This window comes from Pinus tabuliformis, chromosome 7 (genome assembly GCF_031772625.1).
Source record: "Pinus tabuliformis cultivar Carrire ecotype Pingquan chromosome 7, CPIR1, whole genome shotgun sequence".
NCBI classification, from domain to species: domain Eukaryota; kingdom Viridiplantae; phylum Streptophyta; class Pinopsida; order Pinales; family Pinaceae; genus Pinus; species Pinus tabuliformis.
This window is the reverse complement of record NC_142293.1, coordinates 230,070,668-230,090,388: the sequence shown is the minus strand read 5'-3', so window position 1 is coordinate 230,090,388 and position 19,721 is coordinate 230,070,668. Positions and strand designations below refer to the sequence as shown.

Sequence of the window (19,721 nt, the reverse complement as noted above, 5' to 3'; positions counted from 1 at the left end):
TTCTACCGTTAGATCATCCGCCTAATGAACGGCCCAGATTGACTAGAAATTACTATACTTTTACAAGGCAATTATACATCTGTTTTTAGCTTCGGGGGTGTTGCCCCTGAAACCCTCGCCGAGGGACTGCTGGCTCCTGGACCCCCTAGCTGGGGGGATCGGCCCCCCGAACCCCCGTGGGGGGGACAAGTCCCCCCCCGTATCCCCCTTGTCCCCCCCCCCGTATCCCCCCACGTGGAGGGGTGTACAAACTTCCTGGGGTATACATCCGGCTGAAACAAAGACCTCTAAATAATCATGCTCCACACCCAAGACTTCCCACAAGAACAAAGGCAGTCCTTGATAATGCAACATAGCCTTGGCCGCTCCAGCAATACTGTATTTCTTCCTCTTAGCCACCCCCTTCTGTTGAGGGTTTTGAGGTGCTATCAACTCTCTCCTAATGCCTTCCTTTGTGCAAAACTCCTTAAGGCATTGGAGACATTCTCCACCATTATCACTCCTCACTGCCTTGATCTTCTTCCCAGTCTACTTTTCAACCAAGGCCTTAAACTCGATGAACCTATCTAAGACCTCATCTTTCTTTTTCATAAAATAAATCCAAGTTTTCTGAGAAAATCATCAATTAAAGTAACATAATCCCTGTGCCTCATCAATGGTGGAGAAAAGGGCCCGCATACATCTGAATGCACCAACTCTAAAATGCCTTTGGCTTTGCTGTCTTGACCATGGAAGGAAGACTTGGCATACTTGCCAAGTGTGCACCCCTTGCACACTCCACTCTTGTCAAAGTTGCTCACTGGTAATCCTGTGGCAATTTGCTAAGAATTTTCAACGCCCCATGATGCAAGTGACCCATGCGCTTGTGCCAAAGTTCACCAACATGTGCACATCTTTCGTTACTCCTCAAGACTGCACAAGTCTCTACTTGCAACCTATAAAGGTTCTTCATCCTCATACCTATTTGCTTCACTCTCCCGGAAGGTAGGTGCTTGAGGTAAGCCTTACCTCTATTGAAGATGCCATCATATCCTTTATCCTCAAGGATAGCTACTGAAACCAGATTCTTTTTCAACCCTGGAACATAGAGAACATCTTTGAGATGGAAAAATCTCCCAGACTCCCTCTTAAATCTGATAGTATCAACCCCTTTGGTCGCATACTTGCCATTATCTCTAAGCTCGATATGCACCTACAAATTCTTCTCCTCTAGCTGGTTGAAGAACTCCCTATTCTCGATCATGTGGAAAGAGGCGCCTGAATCAATATACCACATGCTGCTCCCCACTGAGCTTGCCATGCAGGCTATCAATGAGAAATCCTTCTCAAATTGAGAAGCAAACCTATCTACCTCAGCTGATGCAACTACATGCTCCTTATTCGACCCTTTCTTCTTCCGAATAGGACACTTAGAAGCAAAATGCCCAAACTCATGGCGATGGAAGCACTTGATCTTACTTAGATCCTTCTTCTTCTTGTCATTCTTCTGATTGTTTTTGCCCTTCCCTTTACCTTTTTGCCTTTGGCTTTACCTGCAAGAGCAAGATTCTCCTCTTCCTTCTCACCCTTGGAACCCCTGCCACTGCTGCTAGAAGCCTCAACTAGACTGAGCCTTAACTCCTCCTAAGTGAAGTTACTCCATAGGTGTTCCCAATTCAACAACTTATCTCGTCCAATAATCCCTTGAACAAAAGTAGCCCACCGCTTGGTAAACTCGTTTTTAGCAACTTGTAGTAGCTCTCCATCCACTGACTTCTCTCCCACAATTGCTAGCTGATCACAAACTCCCTGAATTCTCGTGAGATAGGAAGTTACATTCTCACCCTTTTGCATCTTGATTGTTCTCAACTTCTCCTTGAGAATCATTTTCTGATTCACGGAAGAGTCTTGATAGAGCTTGACTAAGGCATCCCACATCTCCTTAACTGTATCTTTACCTGCAACATGAGGGATTACATGATCCCGAAGTCCATTTAGGATCATCCTCTTGGCCTTGGCCATTTGCCTTTGGAAAAGCCTTAACTCGTCTAGATCTGAAGGTTTTGCAATACCTTTCTCTGCATAATCCTTCAACCCAAAGTTGTCCAACAAGAACATTATCCATACTTTCCAAACACAAAAATTTGAGGTGCCATCAAGGCTATCCTAGTATCCTACTCTCTCAGTCCTACTCTTGCATGTGTCATCTTTCAAACTTGAATGCTATGTGCTGGTCAATTCTTGTTCACTGCTCTGATAGCATGTAGAAAATCCACGAAAATCTGATATGCTAATATGAACAATCTGAAAAACACTTTTTTTCATATAGACACACAATTTCTCTACTAAATTTTCAGCGGAATAGAACAGAAATAAATGCACAATTCGCACAAGAGAACAACACAATTTTTATAGGGAGCACAACTAGGAAAACCCTCGCTTGCTTGAGAATATTACAGAAGAAATTTGAGCAATAAATCTCTTACAAATACACTTGCTTCAATAGAGAATACAATCATCTCTCAGCCTTAGACTAGGCTTGAAACAATCCTGCAAGAATGTTGATCTTCTCCTCCTAAGTTTGTGCGCACTAGAAGCCTAAATTCCTCGCGCAAATTCACGTCTTATTAAATAGGGAACTTCTTATTTCTATGCAAAGTTCCTTGGAAATTGCCTCTCTCCAATAATTTGCACAAGTCCTCTTGGCAAATTTCTCTCACAAGTTCACACAAATTATGATACAATGAGTGTCTTCATTCCTCCTTTTAATGCAATTCAAATGGCTAAGGTTAGCAAATTTCTAATTAAGGAAAGTTGCTTTATGTTGATTTGGGGAAGCATCGGATGTGCTCTAGGCCTCAAAAATTGCAGGATGGCTTAAACACATGCATTCTCCAATAGCCAGAAATCATTTTGGGAATTTCAACATGGAGACAATTTTATTAAAATAATTAATTATTTTTAATGGGACCCTAAGTCTAAACTTAGGAAATTAAAATAATTAATGGGTGTTAATCTAAATTGCGGGTGAAACTTCTAGAAGAAAGCGGAGATCAAGTCAAATGATCCTAACCATTGATTAGAATATAATCTGAGCCGTTAATTGATCAACAAGAGGATTATAAGAGGAGACTTGATGGGCACTTGGTGAATACACCAGAGGCAGATACTCAGTTACCCGAGTAAGATTGATTTTCTCACTGGTCGAAGTTCGGCAAGAGAAAATTGAATAAGAGGGAGAGTTGCAGGTGAAAAAGGAAGAGAGGGAATCAACATCTTCAGAGAGTGAAAGGCAACAAGACGCAAAGTAGGAACATGGTAACGCAGAAAGAGGCAGCACAGAGGCAGATTAACATAGAGCCCGCGTGGGCAGCTTGACACTAGGCCAGCATGAGAAGTTTGACATAGAGGGAAGCAGAAGGATTCCGGGGAAGATGAAGTACTTCACCTGGGCCATAAATTTGTCACGAAGCGTCTGTAAAATTTCTCATTCTTGTTTTGTTGGGTGTAATTTTTTACATGAGAATTCGCTGAAGAATAATAAAACCCTCATCTATTGCACCAGTTTTCCCACATTGGGTTTTTCTGGGAACGATTGTCCAAAAAAAACTGTGTCACTGTGGTTGTATTTGTGCCAGTATTTTTCTTTACATTTATTTTCTGCAATGTTTTAATTGTGAAGGTTGCAGTAGAATATATTTCGATATTTGCTGTAAGAACACTGTGCATAACTTATTTTTGAGATAATAAGTGGAAGAAATTATATTAATCACTGCAGTAGGATTTCTATTTAGAAATTTTCACTCTTTAGTGATTCACTGAGTTAACTAAGTGAAAACTCACATGCAACTCATCTTGTCTCAAATCTAAGACTTGAAACTCAATCACTCGTCCTTTTCTGCAATCAAATCACACTAGAAGACAAGTAGCTCGTCCTTCCACTTTAGCACATAAGTTAACTGCATCATAGCTCGTCCTAATTTTTCGGGAATCTCCTAAACTTTAGGAATTCGAGCATGCCAAAGAAAGAACTCGAGTTGACTCCTTGAATCAAGGCACAAATCAAGGAATCCATTTCTCGCTACATTTTCAACAAAGAATGGTTGAATTCTTGTAAGCGTTATGTGAGCTTGAATCTCTGTGTTCCTTTCATTAAATTGATGAGTATGATTTGCTGGCCATTTACTAATTATTTCTTTGTGTATGTGAGCTGAATGAGTATAAGAAACACATCTTTATGCTGTGCGAGACCGCTACTCAGGTTCCCTATGATTATGAAGAAATGCACTCGAATGCATATTCACTGAGTGTATCCTCATGTGCATGCTATTTTTCCAAGTTTCATCATTAAAATCCCTGTGCATCTTTCAGTGAGTTTAGTTGAATGTTGCGACGCTTGCGTAAAAACTAGGAAGGAATCATAAAAATTTCGAAGTGTAAACTTTTGAAAAACCTGTAGGACCTGCCAAGTCGGCGGTCGAGAGGATCGGTCGAAAAAGGCAAGCTCGAATGAATTCGTGCCCAACCCTAAGTGTGCAGGACGAGCAGTTGGGCAGGCCCGCTAGTTGGGAGTTAGGCCAGTTGGGGTTATGGTGCCTAGTCTGCCCCGAAGGTGAGGTCAAGTGGGATCTCTAGGTCGGGGTTCAGGCTGGATGGCCAGGTTAGGGTCGGGGCCCTGGTTAGAATTGCGTTTTGTGGATTTGCAGATGAGGCTGACCTCTGCCTTTCTGGAGGATTGTGTTTACCTGTCTACGTGGAGATGTTCCATAGTGGCAGAGTAACCACGTAAGGCACCACGCGGATTATTATGTGATTGCCACGTGGGAACCAATGATGATGTGGTAAGGTTTGTAATTGGCCTATCTTTGGATAGTCACATCTTTTGATCTATAAGTCAGGTCGAAGTAAAATTTATATTGTTGGAAAGGTCTCGATGAGACAAACACAACGGTGTCATTTGTTTTAAGTTTTGAGGAAGTTGAAAAAGATAAAAAAATTAGATCCTATTTCCATAATTGTACCATGGAGATTGGGTCAGCATCATAACTGCCTCCTTCTGACCTTAATGAGGACTGGGGTTAGTAGGGGGTATGTTACACCAATGCAACCATGCAGGTAGTGATTACAACAGTTGACTTGCAGGGACATTGAGTGAGGCATGCAATAGGGGCAACCAACTCGGTGATCACCTGAGACTTTGTGCATGAAGCTCAAAGCACTCAACCACTTGAGCTAGTCCACTAGGCTGAAAATGCCACTTGCATATAATAAGGGCATCATCACTTTTATTGATGACTTAAGTTTTAAGTGAAGGTTTATGCCCTTGTTGCCGCCTAATCCACACTTATGCTAATGTGGTGTAAATATTTAATCCACTTGGTGTGGCCTTGGGGTCAAGTCTCGAGTTGAGAAAATCACTCAAATCTCAACTCCTCCGTCTAGGCTAACTCCTAGCGAAGCCAAGGGGGCTAGTCCCTATGAGAAAAGAAAACTAAGACTTGATTAAGCTAAGTTAAACAAGAAATATCTAGGAGTTAATTGAATTACCCAAAACACATTCAACCATCAACATATAAATTACAACATATCACTTTAAAGCATGTAAATAAACTTCATAAGTACAAATGACCTCCATAAGCAAGAGATATGACAATGACAAAAGAAATGAAATACTCGTAGGCAAATGATGTAGCAAATAAGACTAGTGTAAAGAGAGCTTGTGAAAGTAAATGCTCAAAGAGAGATTATGCTTGAAAGTAAAATGCTGAGTGCCAAAAGTAAATTTTGCTTGAAAGTAAATGTGGAGATTAAAAATAACCAAGTACTGAATGCTGTAAAAAATGTTATTAGCAGATATGTGGTTATCTGTATGAGTGCACAATGTGAGATGTGTGATTGCAATAAAGTAAATCTTACTAAGGTGTGTTTCCTCTTCTACTGTTATCCTTGTTGGGTTAAGGAAAGTTGCAAGGGGATCCTACAGGAGGAAGCTTCACTTCAATGAGTATTCTTGAGAGCCCACAAGTCAACCCGTTGGAGGAGATCCAACAATAGGGGAAACTAGCCCCTATCTTGATTTCACAAGTCAACGTTTACCATTCCCCCAATCTCACAATAAGGAGAGTAAACTTGGTTTTCCCTATTAAACTAAGTTAACCATCAAGCTCTTTTTGATCACGAGCAAGGATCAGGCTAGGCCTGCAATAGTGGAGGGCATAATAGAACCTGATGGGGTTTGTTTCTTTGCCAAATTGAAATCTAATTTAAATAAAATAAAATGAAATCTAATCTATGAACTTGAAATCAAACTATTCTAATGAAATGAAATTAGACTAATCTAATGTTATGTGATTAAACTACTCTAATAGTTAATTTTAATCCCAAATAAAAGAAAACCACAAAAGAGAGAGACGCAACACAAGAGATCCCCACTGGGTAGGGGGGATGCCTAGGAGACTCTCCTAGCTCTTAAGAGATTACAATGCTTGTTAGATGATGGAGTCCCTTACGAATAAAGGGAGGAAAGATGGTTTTGTGAAGTTACAATGGTGGTAAAATGCTTGTTTTACAAACGGTACAATATGAGGTTCCTTTAGGGTGCTTTAGATCTTCAAGTTGACCAAATTTTGGCAGCACCTCTCCTTGTAAAACTGCAGGCTTGCTAAAAACCAACAAGCAAATTACTGCAAAATTGCCCATAATGCTCTTGGAACACTTGAAATTATTAGTATATGAAACCCAAAATAAACCAAGTGAAATGCTAGAGTTAAAGTATTGAATTTCTACACTACTTAACTAAGGAAAAGCCAAGATACTCGACCTTTTCTTAGCCAATTTGACTGCTGTTAGGGCAACAACCTATTTAGCTTTAACAAATGCTAGATATATCAATGGAGCTCTTAGAAATAGAACCAAGAAATATTTAGGAAATTTTAGAATTTTGTGAGAGGAAAGAAGAGAGAGTTTTGGGGCCTTTATAGCACTTGGAGGGCCTTGATGCCAAGTGGGAATAATGCTTCGTTTGTGCAAGAAGATGGATGCTCCAACTTAGGAGGTCCCCAATCTCCAAGCTAGAGGAACCTGTAAAAAACTTTTGACCTTGCCAAGAAGTTAGAAGTCATAGGTGCAACTTGCATAATGAAAGGAGTAAACATGCTATTCAACCTAGAAATACATGTAATTTAGAATGTAAACTCCTAAGATTATGAACAATTCTAGAAACCGTATATTTAGAAAGTAGGCTCCTAAAATCAAGAGGATTTTTCTCAACTTCCTCCAAAAATATGGGAGAGGAATTATCCATTGCGAAGTCTAGTTTTTTGCTTCTTCAAGTATACATAGGAATGTAATGCATTTGTTGGGCCAAGAAGAAGGGGCAAAGGTTCCAAACTCCTTCATGAATACATTTTTTGTTTTTGCTATATTTTTTAGTTTTGGCTCATTTGTAGCTTCTGTTGTGGGACTCTGCCATCATTTTGGTATTAGAGCAAGGATTATGCAATGTTGTCAGAGCATGAATGTCTAAGTGTGAATCACCGGTGTGTTGTATTGAGATGTACGTGCAGATTTGGACAAGCTACATATCGCTGAAAGCATTGGATGAGTTTTGATTCTTTGACAAATTGAACACTGCTACAGAACCATGCAGAGGATGGAAGTGTCATTATCACAAGCCAATGTTGACGGGAATTGAACGTTATTGGAACTAAGTAATGCTGTGAGTTGGAACTTATTATGCGTGGATTGACATTGTGGATGTTGTGCAGTGCAACAAAAACGTGGTAAGCACATTGGAAGGTACACAAGATTGTAAAAGACATGGATAGTAAAATGAAGAGGTTAGTAAAAGAAGATGTTAGGAATAACAAGAAAGAGATAGCTGAGCCAAAGAAAAGTTTGAGCATTTTGATGGAATTACATAGGGTGAAAGTGCGGGTTAAAATAGAGGAAAAACTTAGTAGAGTTGCATATGGACAGAGATCCATGAAAAGGGAAGGAGTTCTGATTTGTGAACTAGAGCAGGGAGCAATGCTTGGAGAAGATGATGAAGAAGATGAGAGATTGATGAAAGTTTTATGGAGTGTTGGGAGGATTTAGACCAACACAAGGAAGAGATGCTAGAGGCATCAACAAAGATGAAGGAGTCTCATGATTTTGAAACTAAGGATTTGTGTGTGTATGCAGGTTATGAAGATGGACAACCACTAAAGGCTATCATAAAGGAAGAGGAAAATGTAGAATTGTCTCAAGTAGGAAAAAGTGAAAAGGACAGAGGCAAGAAAATCTTAGCATATGGAATGAAAGGTAGCAACTTTGTGACAGAGAAAGAGAATGCAGATGTTGAAGCAGAAGGACAACACTATTGATTATGATAAGGAATTAAAGCTTGTCAAAGAGTGGATAAAAACCTTAAGATGGATGAAAATTATACCATAAGGGCAAATACAGTAGATGAACAGGATAACATGATGAAGCAATTGACAAAGAATGCAGAGGATGAAGCCATGGAAATAACCATGATGAGTTTTTGTGCAGGAATGAAGCAACAACTGCATGATAGCAGTATAAAGTTTAAACCAGCAAAGAACAAAACTGGATAATGAGTTGGATGAGTTATGGAAGCTTATGATGAAGGTCCCTAGGTGGAGGTACAGTGAGGTAAAGAATACAATCGACAATAAAATATAGTTGGCTGAAAGGACTTATGTAAGCAAGACATGTGAACAACAACAAAATAAAGTATGGGATCCAGGTAAAATGTGTTGATTTTCTAGTAGCAAACAAGACTAGAGCAATTTTCAAATTGATAACTACTTCCAATGATACAATTTGATTTCTTTAGAGCATTCCAATCATTAAGCAGTTATACTTGAAAATTTCAACCATAAACTCCATTAGAGCAATAAAGATCACGGAAAACAATAAATCAAGAGACACCAAAATTTCTTGGGACAAAACCCCATAAGGAGGAAAGCTCAGTAATCTTTCCTTATGAGAGAGAGTTCATTCATCAAAATGTACGTCAAAATATTCTAGTCAAAGGTCAACCATTGACCACACTAATTTCCAAGTCTAAACCAATAAAATGAGAGAGAAAAGGTCAACGTTTGCTCATAGTCAAAGTCTGCATGAGAGGGCCTAATTTTGGCCTGAGGCTACTGGTTAAAGGGCCGAAATTTGGCCTGCAATTTCCACAATCAACTTCGGTCAAACTTCAGTAGTTGACCTACAGAACTCTTGGTCAACGGCCCAGAACAGAAACAAAACTTCAGTCAAAGACAATCAATGAACCACAAAGAATTCAACCTTCAAACTTCAGTTAATAACTCGGTCAAACAAGAGAGAAGCGAATCAAGTCAACGCTAGTCAACGTAAGTCAAATGAGTTGGTCAACACAAAAGTCAATCCTCCTTCTTTCTCCTTGCACGCGTGAACAAATCTCCTAGATTGGTCGAATGAATGAGTGATGATGATCCCCAAATGAGGTCAATGAATGTCAATATATATGTGAGTCAAGAGGAGGGTTTTGACCTTGGGGTCAAACCCCTTGAAGTGGTGGGGCTGACTTGTCCAATTGAGGCCAACTTGGACTACTAGAAAATACATAATTTCTTCAATTTTGACCATGAAAATACTGACTGAAGCTACCAATTTCCAACAAAATGCAGCAAAGATGGAGACTCATGGATAGGAGTCCATGAACCTTTTGTACCCCGGGAGTTTGATGCAGGAGCATCTCATAGGTATCTTTAAAATGTAATTTTCTAAGTCTAGGAAGTCTCTAGAATTTCTAGATTATGTAAAAATTACACACACACACACACACACACACACATATATGGGAACTAATTGTATTTAGAAAGTAGGCTCCTAAGATTATGAAGAATTCTAGAAACTGTATGTTCAGAAATTAGGCTTCTAAAATCAAGAGGATTTTTCTCAACTTCCTCCAAAAATCTAGGAGAGTAATTATCTCTTGGGAAGTCTAGATGTTTCCTTCCTCAAGTGTAAATAGGAATGTAATGCATTTGTTGGGCCAAGCAAGAAGGGGCAAAGGTCCCAAGCTCTTTAATGAATAAAATTGTGAGTTCTAAATATTAATATTATTTGTTTCAGTTGTTTTGTTTGTAGCTGCATCAGTTACTTGTGATTTGTGTATAGCCTTCGTTGTGTGACTCTGCCATCGTTCATTGTGACAATCAAAGTTGCATTAAGTTCTTTGAGAATCCATTGTTTCATGATAGGTCAAAACATATAGATATTAGATACCACTTCATCAGCGACGGGGTCCAAAGAGGTGCTGTGAGATTGTAGTACATCTCCACAGAGGAGCAACTAGCATATATTCTCACCAAGCCTCTAGTGAAGGGGAATTTTGTGTTTTACAGAGACAAGCTGGGGGTGGTGGAGAATCCCTTCCTTGCTAGGAGGGAGTGTTGAAGTTTTTGTAGCTTCAGAAGGTCTTCTACATAGACTTGGTGTCTTAGCATGTAGAAGATATTTGATTGCCTCTTTAGGTGCTTGCTTGGTGGAGTAAGTGATATTATGATTTCTTTCCTAATGTTAACTTAGGAAATGTATAATAATTAATCTAATTATTTATTTTGGATTGTTAGGCCAAATTTCTAAGAATAAATAATAAAATTATTTAAGTGACTTAGATATAATCTCAATTGTTGATCTCAAATGAGGCTTAGGATTTAATCCTAGCCATTAATCACTTAGGAGATTAGGGTTAGGGATTACGTTTTAATGAAATTAGGGAGAGGTGAAGACATGGTTGTGGAGAAAGCGATTTTCTCTAGAGTGAGAGGCTTGACTAGATTGAGGAGAAGTAAGAAGTGCAGTAGGGAATTTCAGGAGAAATTTAAGGAGGCCGAGTTTAGGAAAGAGGGGGACGAGTTGCTGAAGAAGAGAGTTGAATTGTGGAGGAGGCCGAATTATCTAGGGAGGTTGATTTCTCTAAAGCATAGGGGTCGTACGAGATAGGGAGAAAGGGAGGTCTATTTGTTGGTGAGACATGTTAATTCTCTAGGGATGATTTGCTTTAGGTGGTTCAATTTCTATAGGTCGAATTCTTTAACGTTGATTTCTTAGTGGGGCCAAGTTCCTTGGTGCCTAACAACTGTATTTTTTCTATGTATTCTTTGTGGGTTTAACCCATAGTTTTCCTGAGAAATTTAATGAAGTTTATGTTAGGTGTAAATTTGTTTTTGTGGTGTGATTGATCTTTTCATTTTATTTCTGTTGCATTTTAACTTAATATACAGGTCTATTTATTTTTCGGCAAATTCAGAAATATTTGAGATAAATATTTTATGGGGTTTTAATAAGTTGTTGAAGTGAAATAAATCAGATCTGGTATAAGAAAGATTAATAGTTGTGGAATGGGAAAGACTTCAAGGCTAGTGGCACAACTATGTGACCAACTGATGGGGGTCCAACATCCTAAGTGTATAGATGTAAGGAGGGAGCATTCATGGTGTTATGAGTTACGCCTTTTCTCGACCTTCTTTTTCCAACCCTCTGGTGCACCTTTTACTTCTTTTTGATTTGTCTTTTATTGGGTGCATAGCTTAGGAGCCCAAGCTTGCTTTTGAAATTTTCCCTTACCCCTTTAAGATGAAGCAATTTATCACTCATCAAGGTTGGGACATACAAGAGTTCGTTTCTTTCTATGAAGCATTGAATGCTTAAGGAACTAGGTGATGACTAATGAGGGGGGTAGAACTCATGGTAGTCTTTTGCACACATGCTAAATAAATGTCCTAGGCATTTTTTGAATTTTCCATTTTTCTTTCATTGTGGCTTTCTTAAGCCTTTATCTTTCTTTTAGTTGCATCAAACTCTAGGGCTAAGTTTTTTGAGCCTAGGCTCAAGGATGAGGATGAAGGGTGCCAATCCAATCACTAATGACCACCGACCCGAAGAATGGAGATGAATAATAGGGAAAGATGGAAAGTGTTAAGTGTGGATTACCTTAGACATGCTACTTCAATCAATGCTTCCCCTATGATGCCCTTCCTAAAACCTAAGGTCTCAGAGAAGCTCCCATTGCACTAGAGTCAAAGGCTATCCTCTTAAGTGAAGGGAACAAGAGAACAATTGAGATCGGTCAATTATCTAGTTTGCCCCTTGATCCATATTAGTATGCCCATAACATTAAGTGAAAGCACATGATTGCAAAAATGGTTAAAGTAATTGTTGATGGATGATCCACCTTCTTTCAAGAAGGAATGCCAGATGGGAGAGAAATCTGACTGGAGCAAGAAGTTGAGGATCCTGGCATTATGTTATGTGCTGATCATATAGGGTTGCTGGTTGGCTGGCTGACACAAGAGGAGAAAATTTTTCTCTGATGGGTTACCCCCTTTTTAGTCGTTAACAGGGCCCTAGTGTTAGGTTTTTTGCTTGCACTTTTATTATTATGATTTTTTCTTTCTTTTTATTTTGATAGGCACGTTCGTACGGTGCTATATGAAACTAGTTGATTCGGCAATTTAAGGCCAATTTTGTATGGAACTGGCCATTTCTAGTTATGAACCTTCAATTGGACCAGTGCAACTCCAAAATTGATAGAATCGACTGGTTTTGTTGGTTTTAGTCCAATTCTAATAACATTGATTGAAGATCCATGCCACTTAAACTTAATTTAGGAAAATACTCTCTTGGAACAACTACATAATGACTTAGGGCCATAGGACCAACCCCATCTACCATTAGAAAAAGGTGAACTCTCAATCTCCCTTGTTGCATTGAATGGGTTGGGTAGTCTTGATATCTTCAAGTTTTATATCTACATTGAAAAAGGAAGTTTCCTTGTTTTGGTTGATCATGGTAGAATTCTAAACATTCTTGACTAGAAATAGGTTAATCCATTAGGCTTCGATCTTGATACATTTGAAGTTTGAACACTTCTTGTGTGAAGTTCAACAGTTCGACACCCCATGGCTACACAAAATCCAACTATGTTAAGGGTTGGTGTGGTCCAGTTTAGGTGTGATCCCTAGGTGATTTTGACGGCTTAGACATCCCTAGGTTGTGGTTTTTAGCCCAAGGCAAGTCTCACAAGTCACAAACCAAACTAGCACAAAAAAAATAAAGGAAAAGAAAAATGGCACAAGCCAACAATGGCAAAGATATCATGAAAGTAAATTGAGTGCTCATGACTGTTGAGCTTATATCTGCTTTTCTAATACTCTAAATAGCTTGTTTGTTCTACCCTATCCTATCATAGGTAAACAAGCAATCTAAGTGCCATCATAAATTCAATGTAAGCAAGTCAACATCTCATGAATGTCATGAATTCTTCCCTTGCGTTTGGTCATCAACCAAATCAAGGCCTCATCAAATGTCAAGTAGATACATATTACAATCTCTATGAGTACTATGCTGAAATATGAAGCTTGATCATGAGAATTGCAATGAACACCGAAATTATGCCATTAATGACATGCATCACATCAAGACTCCTCAATCCAATGTTGGATAGGGCTGATATAAACATTATTGCTGCAATAATCACTAGGTAATCCTACATCAACTCCTACAACATCATCATCACTCCCCTCAAGCAACAAAACCTTAAGGGGCTCCACAAAATTGGACAAAACTACATGGCTTCCCTCCAATAAAGATGTAGGGTAGCAAGTCTTACCAGAAAGCAAAAAATTTTGCCTGGATTTCTTTAGTAGGTTTGAAGAACCTTTACAGCCTATAATACTTCTTATCAGCCTTACAGTTCTGTACCCAAGGATAAGAAAATTTCCAAAACCACTTCAAGGAGTTGGGCTTGGGGAGAGATGCAGACTTCTCTTGTTCCAAGCCTTCTGGCATTCTGTTTTTATCCAATCTCTAGAAGTGAAGGTTCAGGGTTCTTCACTTTGTATAGATGCTGGTATACGTAATTAACAGTAGAGTCAAATTGTCAGTGGACTCTATGGATTCTGGAATGAATTATAAAATGTTGATATATACAAATATGATTTTTCAAGCTAGATAAATATGCTACAATCCTCCAATGATACTAAAGTTACTGATTGCCTAGAGATTGTACAATCTATTATGTTAAGGGGATAGCTATGTAAGAGTTGATCCAAAATATATGATATGCTGAACTAGCAAGTCACAGTAGAATGTTTAAATTTGAGTTGTGTAGTATGTCTTTTAAATTAATATATACTCATATGGGTTGGTTGAAAATCAGGTGTTAAGCTCCACAAGTTGTCAGATTTCATATGTGAGTTTGCTCTAAGCCTTACAAACATGGAGGTGAGGACTTTGAGTGGCTACAATCTGGTAAAACTGATGTTTTTCTTTGCATATTGTTGATATGAGCTTATACATATGCATGCTTATGCATTTGTATGGTTGCTAATGTGCAGTTTGGTTCTCTTACATTAGCCCTCAACTCTCCCTTTTCTCTAATCGAAGGAAAGTTTATTCAAGAAGGAAAAATTAACTATTTGTCATCTTTTAGCAAGTTTATAGTACATTTATTATATTACTTATATCAAACAACATCTTATTGTATGTAAATGGGTTTATATGAATTTAATGACATTAATGCTGTTAGTTTACCTAAAACTCGGCTATTCTAACTTCTGAAAATTGCAAGTAAATAACTGAACTGAAATTAAACTTCTTTTACAAAAGTATGTTGAGTTTTTTCTAACATGCATGCAGCAGAAAATAACAATAATACCCAGAAATAAAAACACAGTCATGACACCATAAAAACACGTGAGTTTACCCAGGAAACCCAACACAGGAAATCTTGCTTGTCTGGTGGCTTCTATTAGGGCGGCCTCAGCAAATTTTTATAATAAATTTCTTACAAAATGAAGGAAGACCTTCTTTATGATACTGAAACAACCCAGAAATTCAACTTGGCCTGGCTGGAAATCATCGCAGTGTAGGGCCCTCTGCGCAGGCAGCTCTGTACTAAATCCATACAGGCCGTACGACTCTCTCTGCGTGCCTGTTCTGTGTGTTTCTGGGTGGCTGAGTGCTGTAGCTGCGTCCTGCAGCCGCTGTACTGTTTCTTCTGAAGCCCTAGCTTGCTGTTCTGCGCTGCCCTTCTTGCTGAAGCTTTTTCTTCAAACAAATCTGTTGCATAATGATTCCCTTCAGTGCCTTTTTCTGTAGTATCCCTCCTTTAAAAAACTCACTTTCTCATACTAAATTTCTGAGTTTGTGCTATAGTTTCAGTGAAGCATTTCATCAAACAGTTTGACTGTGTACTGCTGTAGGTGTTTTCTTACAATTGCAACTCAGAAAATAAACACAATAAATGACATTTACCCAAAATGAAGCTACCAAAAATTTCAAAATGATATATTTCAAGCACAGAGATTTACATAGGACTGATATATGTAATTTTTGTCATAGAAAGAGAGCAAATAGACAGCTTCCTCTTTGTATTTACTATGCAAATAGAATGGAGACAATTAGAGCAGAGGAACCTGGATACAATAGATGATTTGATGTAGTATTTCAGTTCTTCAATGACACATAAGCTCAGAATTTGCTCCTCTCTGTACAGCACCTCAAAAAGTCGCACCAGCAATAAATATAAAGGTACCAGCAGCTGTTATAGACACCATAAGGTGGTCGTAGCACCTTGCAGCTCACCAATAATGGCTCAGGCTCAGCGCAGTCAACAACTGAAGCCTCTCCAAGATGATATACAGCCTCATGCAATGGGGATAGTGGCAGCCTTCGAATAGCAGTTAACTCGTTCCACCTTAACTGTGAACCGGCCCAGAAATTATGCAGCTCTTGTCCAGCATTAACAGTGAGGGGATTTGACCCTCTTTCCTCCTTGGAATCATGCCCAGACTTGGGAAATTCGACCAGCCTTAAGTATAGTGACTCATGCCTTGCCCAACCTCCCAGAAATTGTTCTGCTGCCTTCAGAGTGTTAAAGAATCTAGGGCAAAGTAGTGTTCTTCTGGTGATTCTCCGAGACTTGATAACAATTTGTGAAGTCTTTTTACTTTTTATTAGTTAGCTTATACTTTTTCTTGTTCTTATTAGTGCATATGTGTGTGCTTCATCAAACTGCTACCAAAACAAAATAACAAGAACACAAAATTTGGCCCTCTGCCAAGGACAAACTCTCTCCACTCTTGAGAGGGAAACCCTTTGTAAGTTTTCTCTTATTGAAGCTTCTTATTTGAACAACTGCCAAACCCTAGACCCTTGACTAGGATATCCTCCAAGCATAAGTCAAATCCTTCCTCTTTCTGCACTGTCACTTCCGGCACATCTTCCAGCACTTCTTCCGGCACTTTTTCTTCCAGCACTTTGTCTTCCAAGTTGGGAAACCCTAGAATATTAGGGCTCTTCTACTTTGCTATAAGGAGGACCTTCTTGCTGATCTTGGAGACCTTGTAGACCTTTTTCTATATCCAAATGATGCCCCTCAATATGCTTCCTTTAAACTGCTGTCAATCTGCAACAACCTACCTCTGAAATCCTCGCACGTGTGGACAGCAAAACCCTAAAACAGTCCTTCTATTCGTTGTCTTATCCTTCTTTCCTCGCTGATGAGAGAGGCCTTGTAGGCCTAATTTGCACCCAAAACCGTGAGATATAAGGACCTGCACCTTACTGCTGTTGTAGCCGCAGTCAACCCTCTGTTGACCTCGCACGTGTGACTGGTTTTACCTTAGAAACAGTCCCTTCTTCCTTCGCTTGTGAGGCTGCCTTCAATGCTGGAGTGGGAGACCTTGTTGACCGAATAGCTAGCCCAAACCATAAAGAATATACCCCTGTTGATCTGGCCGCAGACTGTCCTTAGTTTCTTCGCACGTGTGGCTGCAGAAACCCTAGAAAGCAACCCCTTAACTTCACTGTTCTTCCTTCTTGTAATGCTCTCCTTGTGGCCCTTTTCCTCACCTTTTCTTCGTCCTTTAAGCCTTCTTCTTCCTCGCGGATCTCAGAGATGTGAGTGTGTGTCCAAATGAGAAGTGGACAGCCTCTGTTTATAGAGGTCTGTCCCTCCTCCTTCAAGCCGACATGACTGTCCCTTAAGCTGACTTGACAGTTCAGCTCTTAAATTCATTTTTCTTCATTATTTGCTGCTTGTAGTCTTCGTTGCCGCTAGGAGAGGATTTGACTTGCCTTGGAGGTATTCCCATAACCTTGAATGACATCATACATGATGTAACATGCCCTCAAAGGGTTTCATCATAATTACATTTTGACTTTGACTCCCTAGAAGCACTTCAAAATGTGCTTGACCTATTTTCAATGAGAAAGAAACTCATTGACAAATAATATCAAAATAAATTCTCTTTTCTTATCAAAATTACTTATATGAAGATTGAACCTAGTTACATCTTTTCCAACACAAAGATGCTTGTCCTTTAGAAGAGAGAAAACTGGTACTTTAGAACTTCGAATCAGCAGGGAGAATGTATAACTCCACCCCCAGTAGTCATTAAACTCGTATCCTCCTGCCCAGAAATTCTTTGACTCTTATTCTCCAAACTCGAACCCCACAACAATAAGAAACTCGATTTATAAGTAGGGGAGCTCGTTTCTTCTTGGCTTAGTGCTTGTGAACTTTAATGGCTCCCTTTCCCACATGAAAATCTCCAGATTTGTCTTTGACACTCACCTGTAAGGAAGATTTGCAGAGAAAACATCAATGTATAAATTTAACTAATAAACCACAATAACTGGATATTCACTGAAAACCTTCTACTCCGTTGAAGCCTAATTTGGGATTTGAGTCACTGTCCCCCAGGGCAGCTGCACTGCGCAATTCCAGATCTGAGCAAATTGCCTTCATCCCCAGAGTTGCGCAGTAACTCCTCCTAGCCTGGCCTGAACTGCGCATTTCGCAAGATCATTCCTCAAGCTTCCCCCCTTGCCTGCTGGAACACCGCAATGCGCAGAGAACCAAGCCTGCCTTGCCTTCCAGAACTGCGCAGAAGTGTCCCGTAGTGTCCTCCCTCAGTTCGGACTCACTGATTTCAAGAACTGCGTAGAAGTGTTCCCCAGTGTCCTCCCTCAGTTGGGACTCACTGATTTCAAGAACTGCGCAAAATTGTCCTCTAGGCTCCTCTGCTACCCAGTGCTGCCTTGCCTCTGAAAACTGCACAGACCTGCGTCCCAGGGTTCCATCCTGCATCAGCCACTGACTATCTCAACTGCGCAATCCTTTCTCTCGGTGGCTTTTGCGCAATTTTTCCCGACAGTGAGGACTGTGCTCAGGAGTTCCTCAGCCAAGCTTGAGCTGTGCTCTGCGCAGTCTCAGTGACCAACCCCCCCCCCTTTCACCTGGAATTGCGCAAGCGCAGTTACTGGGCCCTCTGTCCTGGACCCAGTCCATGGATAATAGTGCATCATCTTAGACTAGGGAGTTTTTGGATTTGATGTCGTCTTGTCATGAGTGAATTGTAGGAACAGGTACATTGTTAGATCATGGCGAGACGATGAAGAAGGAGAAGAAGGAGCAAACATGCTAGAAGACTCACTTACAACTGGACGGACAAAGAAGCTTATCAAGAACAAGCAAAGGGAACACATGCATGCAACCACCTCTCAAGACCAAAGATCATTGAAGACCCCGCATCATCAAGCTATGCGGAGGAGAAGAGAAAGCACATCCAAGAACACATCTATCACTCAGCAGCAACAATGGCTTGACATTGCCACCTCAACAAGCTAGTCCATGTCAGTAGTGTCATGTCAAGTTGTGTCATGAGTTGTCAAAGGCCACATCACTATTATGAGCCATGTATATTGTAATGTAAAGTGGAAGTCCAATGGACACACATAAATATGAAGAGTCATGTTAGTTGAAAAGTCATAGGAAGTTGAACAGTCATGAGGGTAGTCAAAGAGTCACAAGGGTCAAGCATCACCCCTTGGTTATATATACCCCCTCATTGTATGAGCAAAGGACTTTTCACCTTGGCTCCTCCCGCAAAGCATAGAGAGTTTTAGTCAGTTCTTTGAGGAGCAAGGAGTGGCTCCAATGTCCCACTATTGGGGCTAGTGATGTATGATGTAAATATGTGTCTTGGAACTTTTGCTTAATACAGAAGCTTTTTCAGGCCAACACTTTTCAATGCATGACTTATGGATCTTTGTAAGGCTATTTTGTGAGCATTTATATTTCACATGTACTAAGATAGTTGAACTATTTCGGTTGTTTTAGTGCTTATCTTGTTGGGAATGTGCTGTAATGGTTGTCACTGCTGTCTCATCCTTGTGGACTATTTTGCGGGATACTATAGACAGACCTTTCCCGCTCATCGGTTATAACAACCGTCACATCCGTTGTGGACTATTCTGCTGGATGGTAGATGGATCTTTCCTTGTTCTTTGGTTTTAATGACTGCCGCATCCGCTGTGGACTATTTCGCTGGATGTTGGACAGGTCTTTCTGGTTCACGTGTGTCTCTTCCTGGGTGGTACTATTACCTCTCACTTAGAGGCTCACTTTTACCCCCCTTTTGCAGTAAGAGAACCTAGACACAGTTACGTTGCACACTCACCAGGCACACTCACCTTGCTTTTCGAAGGTACCATTGCAACACTCTCTTGTGCTGAAAGCTAGAGCCGAGGCAAATCTCTAAGTATTTGGCAACCGAGCCATCATACCATATGGGACTCCTACACCAAACAGTGTGAGGTCTGATTGGGACCTCATATCGGGGAGATCCCTTGAATATTGGCGGATCCAACACTGTCAACATTTCTGGTACTAGAGGGAGGGCCGCTAG

At 40.0% G+C, this 19,721-nt stretch overlaps 1 protein-coding gene across 2 annotated transcripts in view; it reads left to right on the top strand.

The window, feature by feature from the left end:
• LOC149246690 (pentatricopeptide repeat-containing protein At4g21880, mitochondrial-like) overlaps positions 1 to 19,721 on the top strand; it is a 474,640-nt gene that overhangs the window by 31,069 nt on the left and 423,850 nt on the right. Inside the window, exon 4 of one of the 2 annotated variants that reach the window (XM_089457999.1) lies at positions 14,186 to 14,250. In XM_089457999.1, coding sequence (XP_089314125.1) covers positions 14,186 to 14,250 — 65 coding nt within the window. Of the gene's footprint in view, positions 1 to 14,185; positions 14,278 to 19,721 lie in introns of both variants that reach the window. The other variant, XM_089457998.1, reaches the window with a different exon arrangement.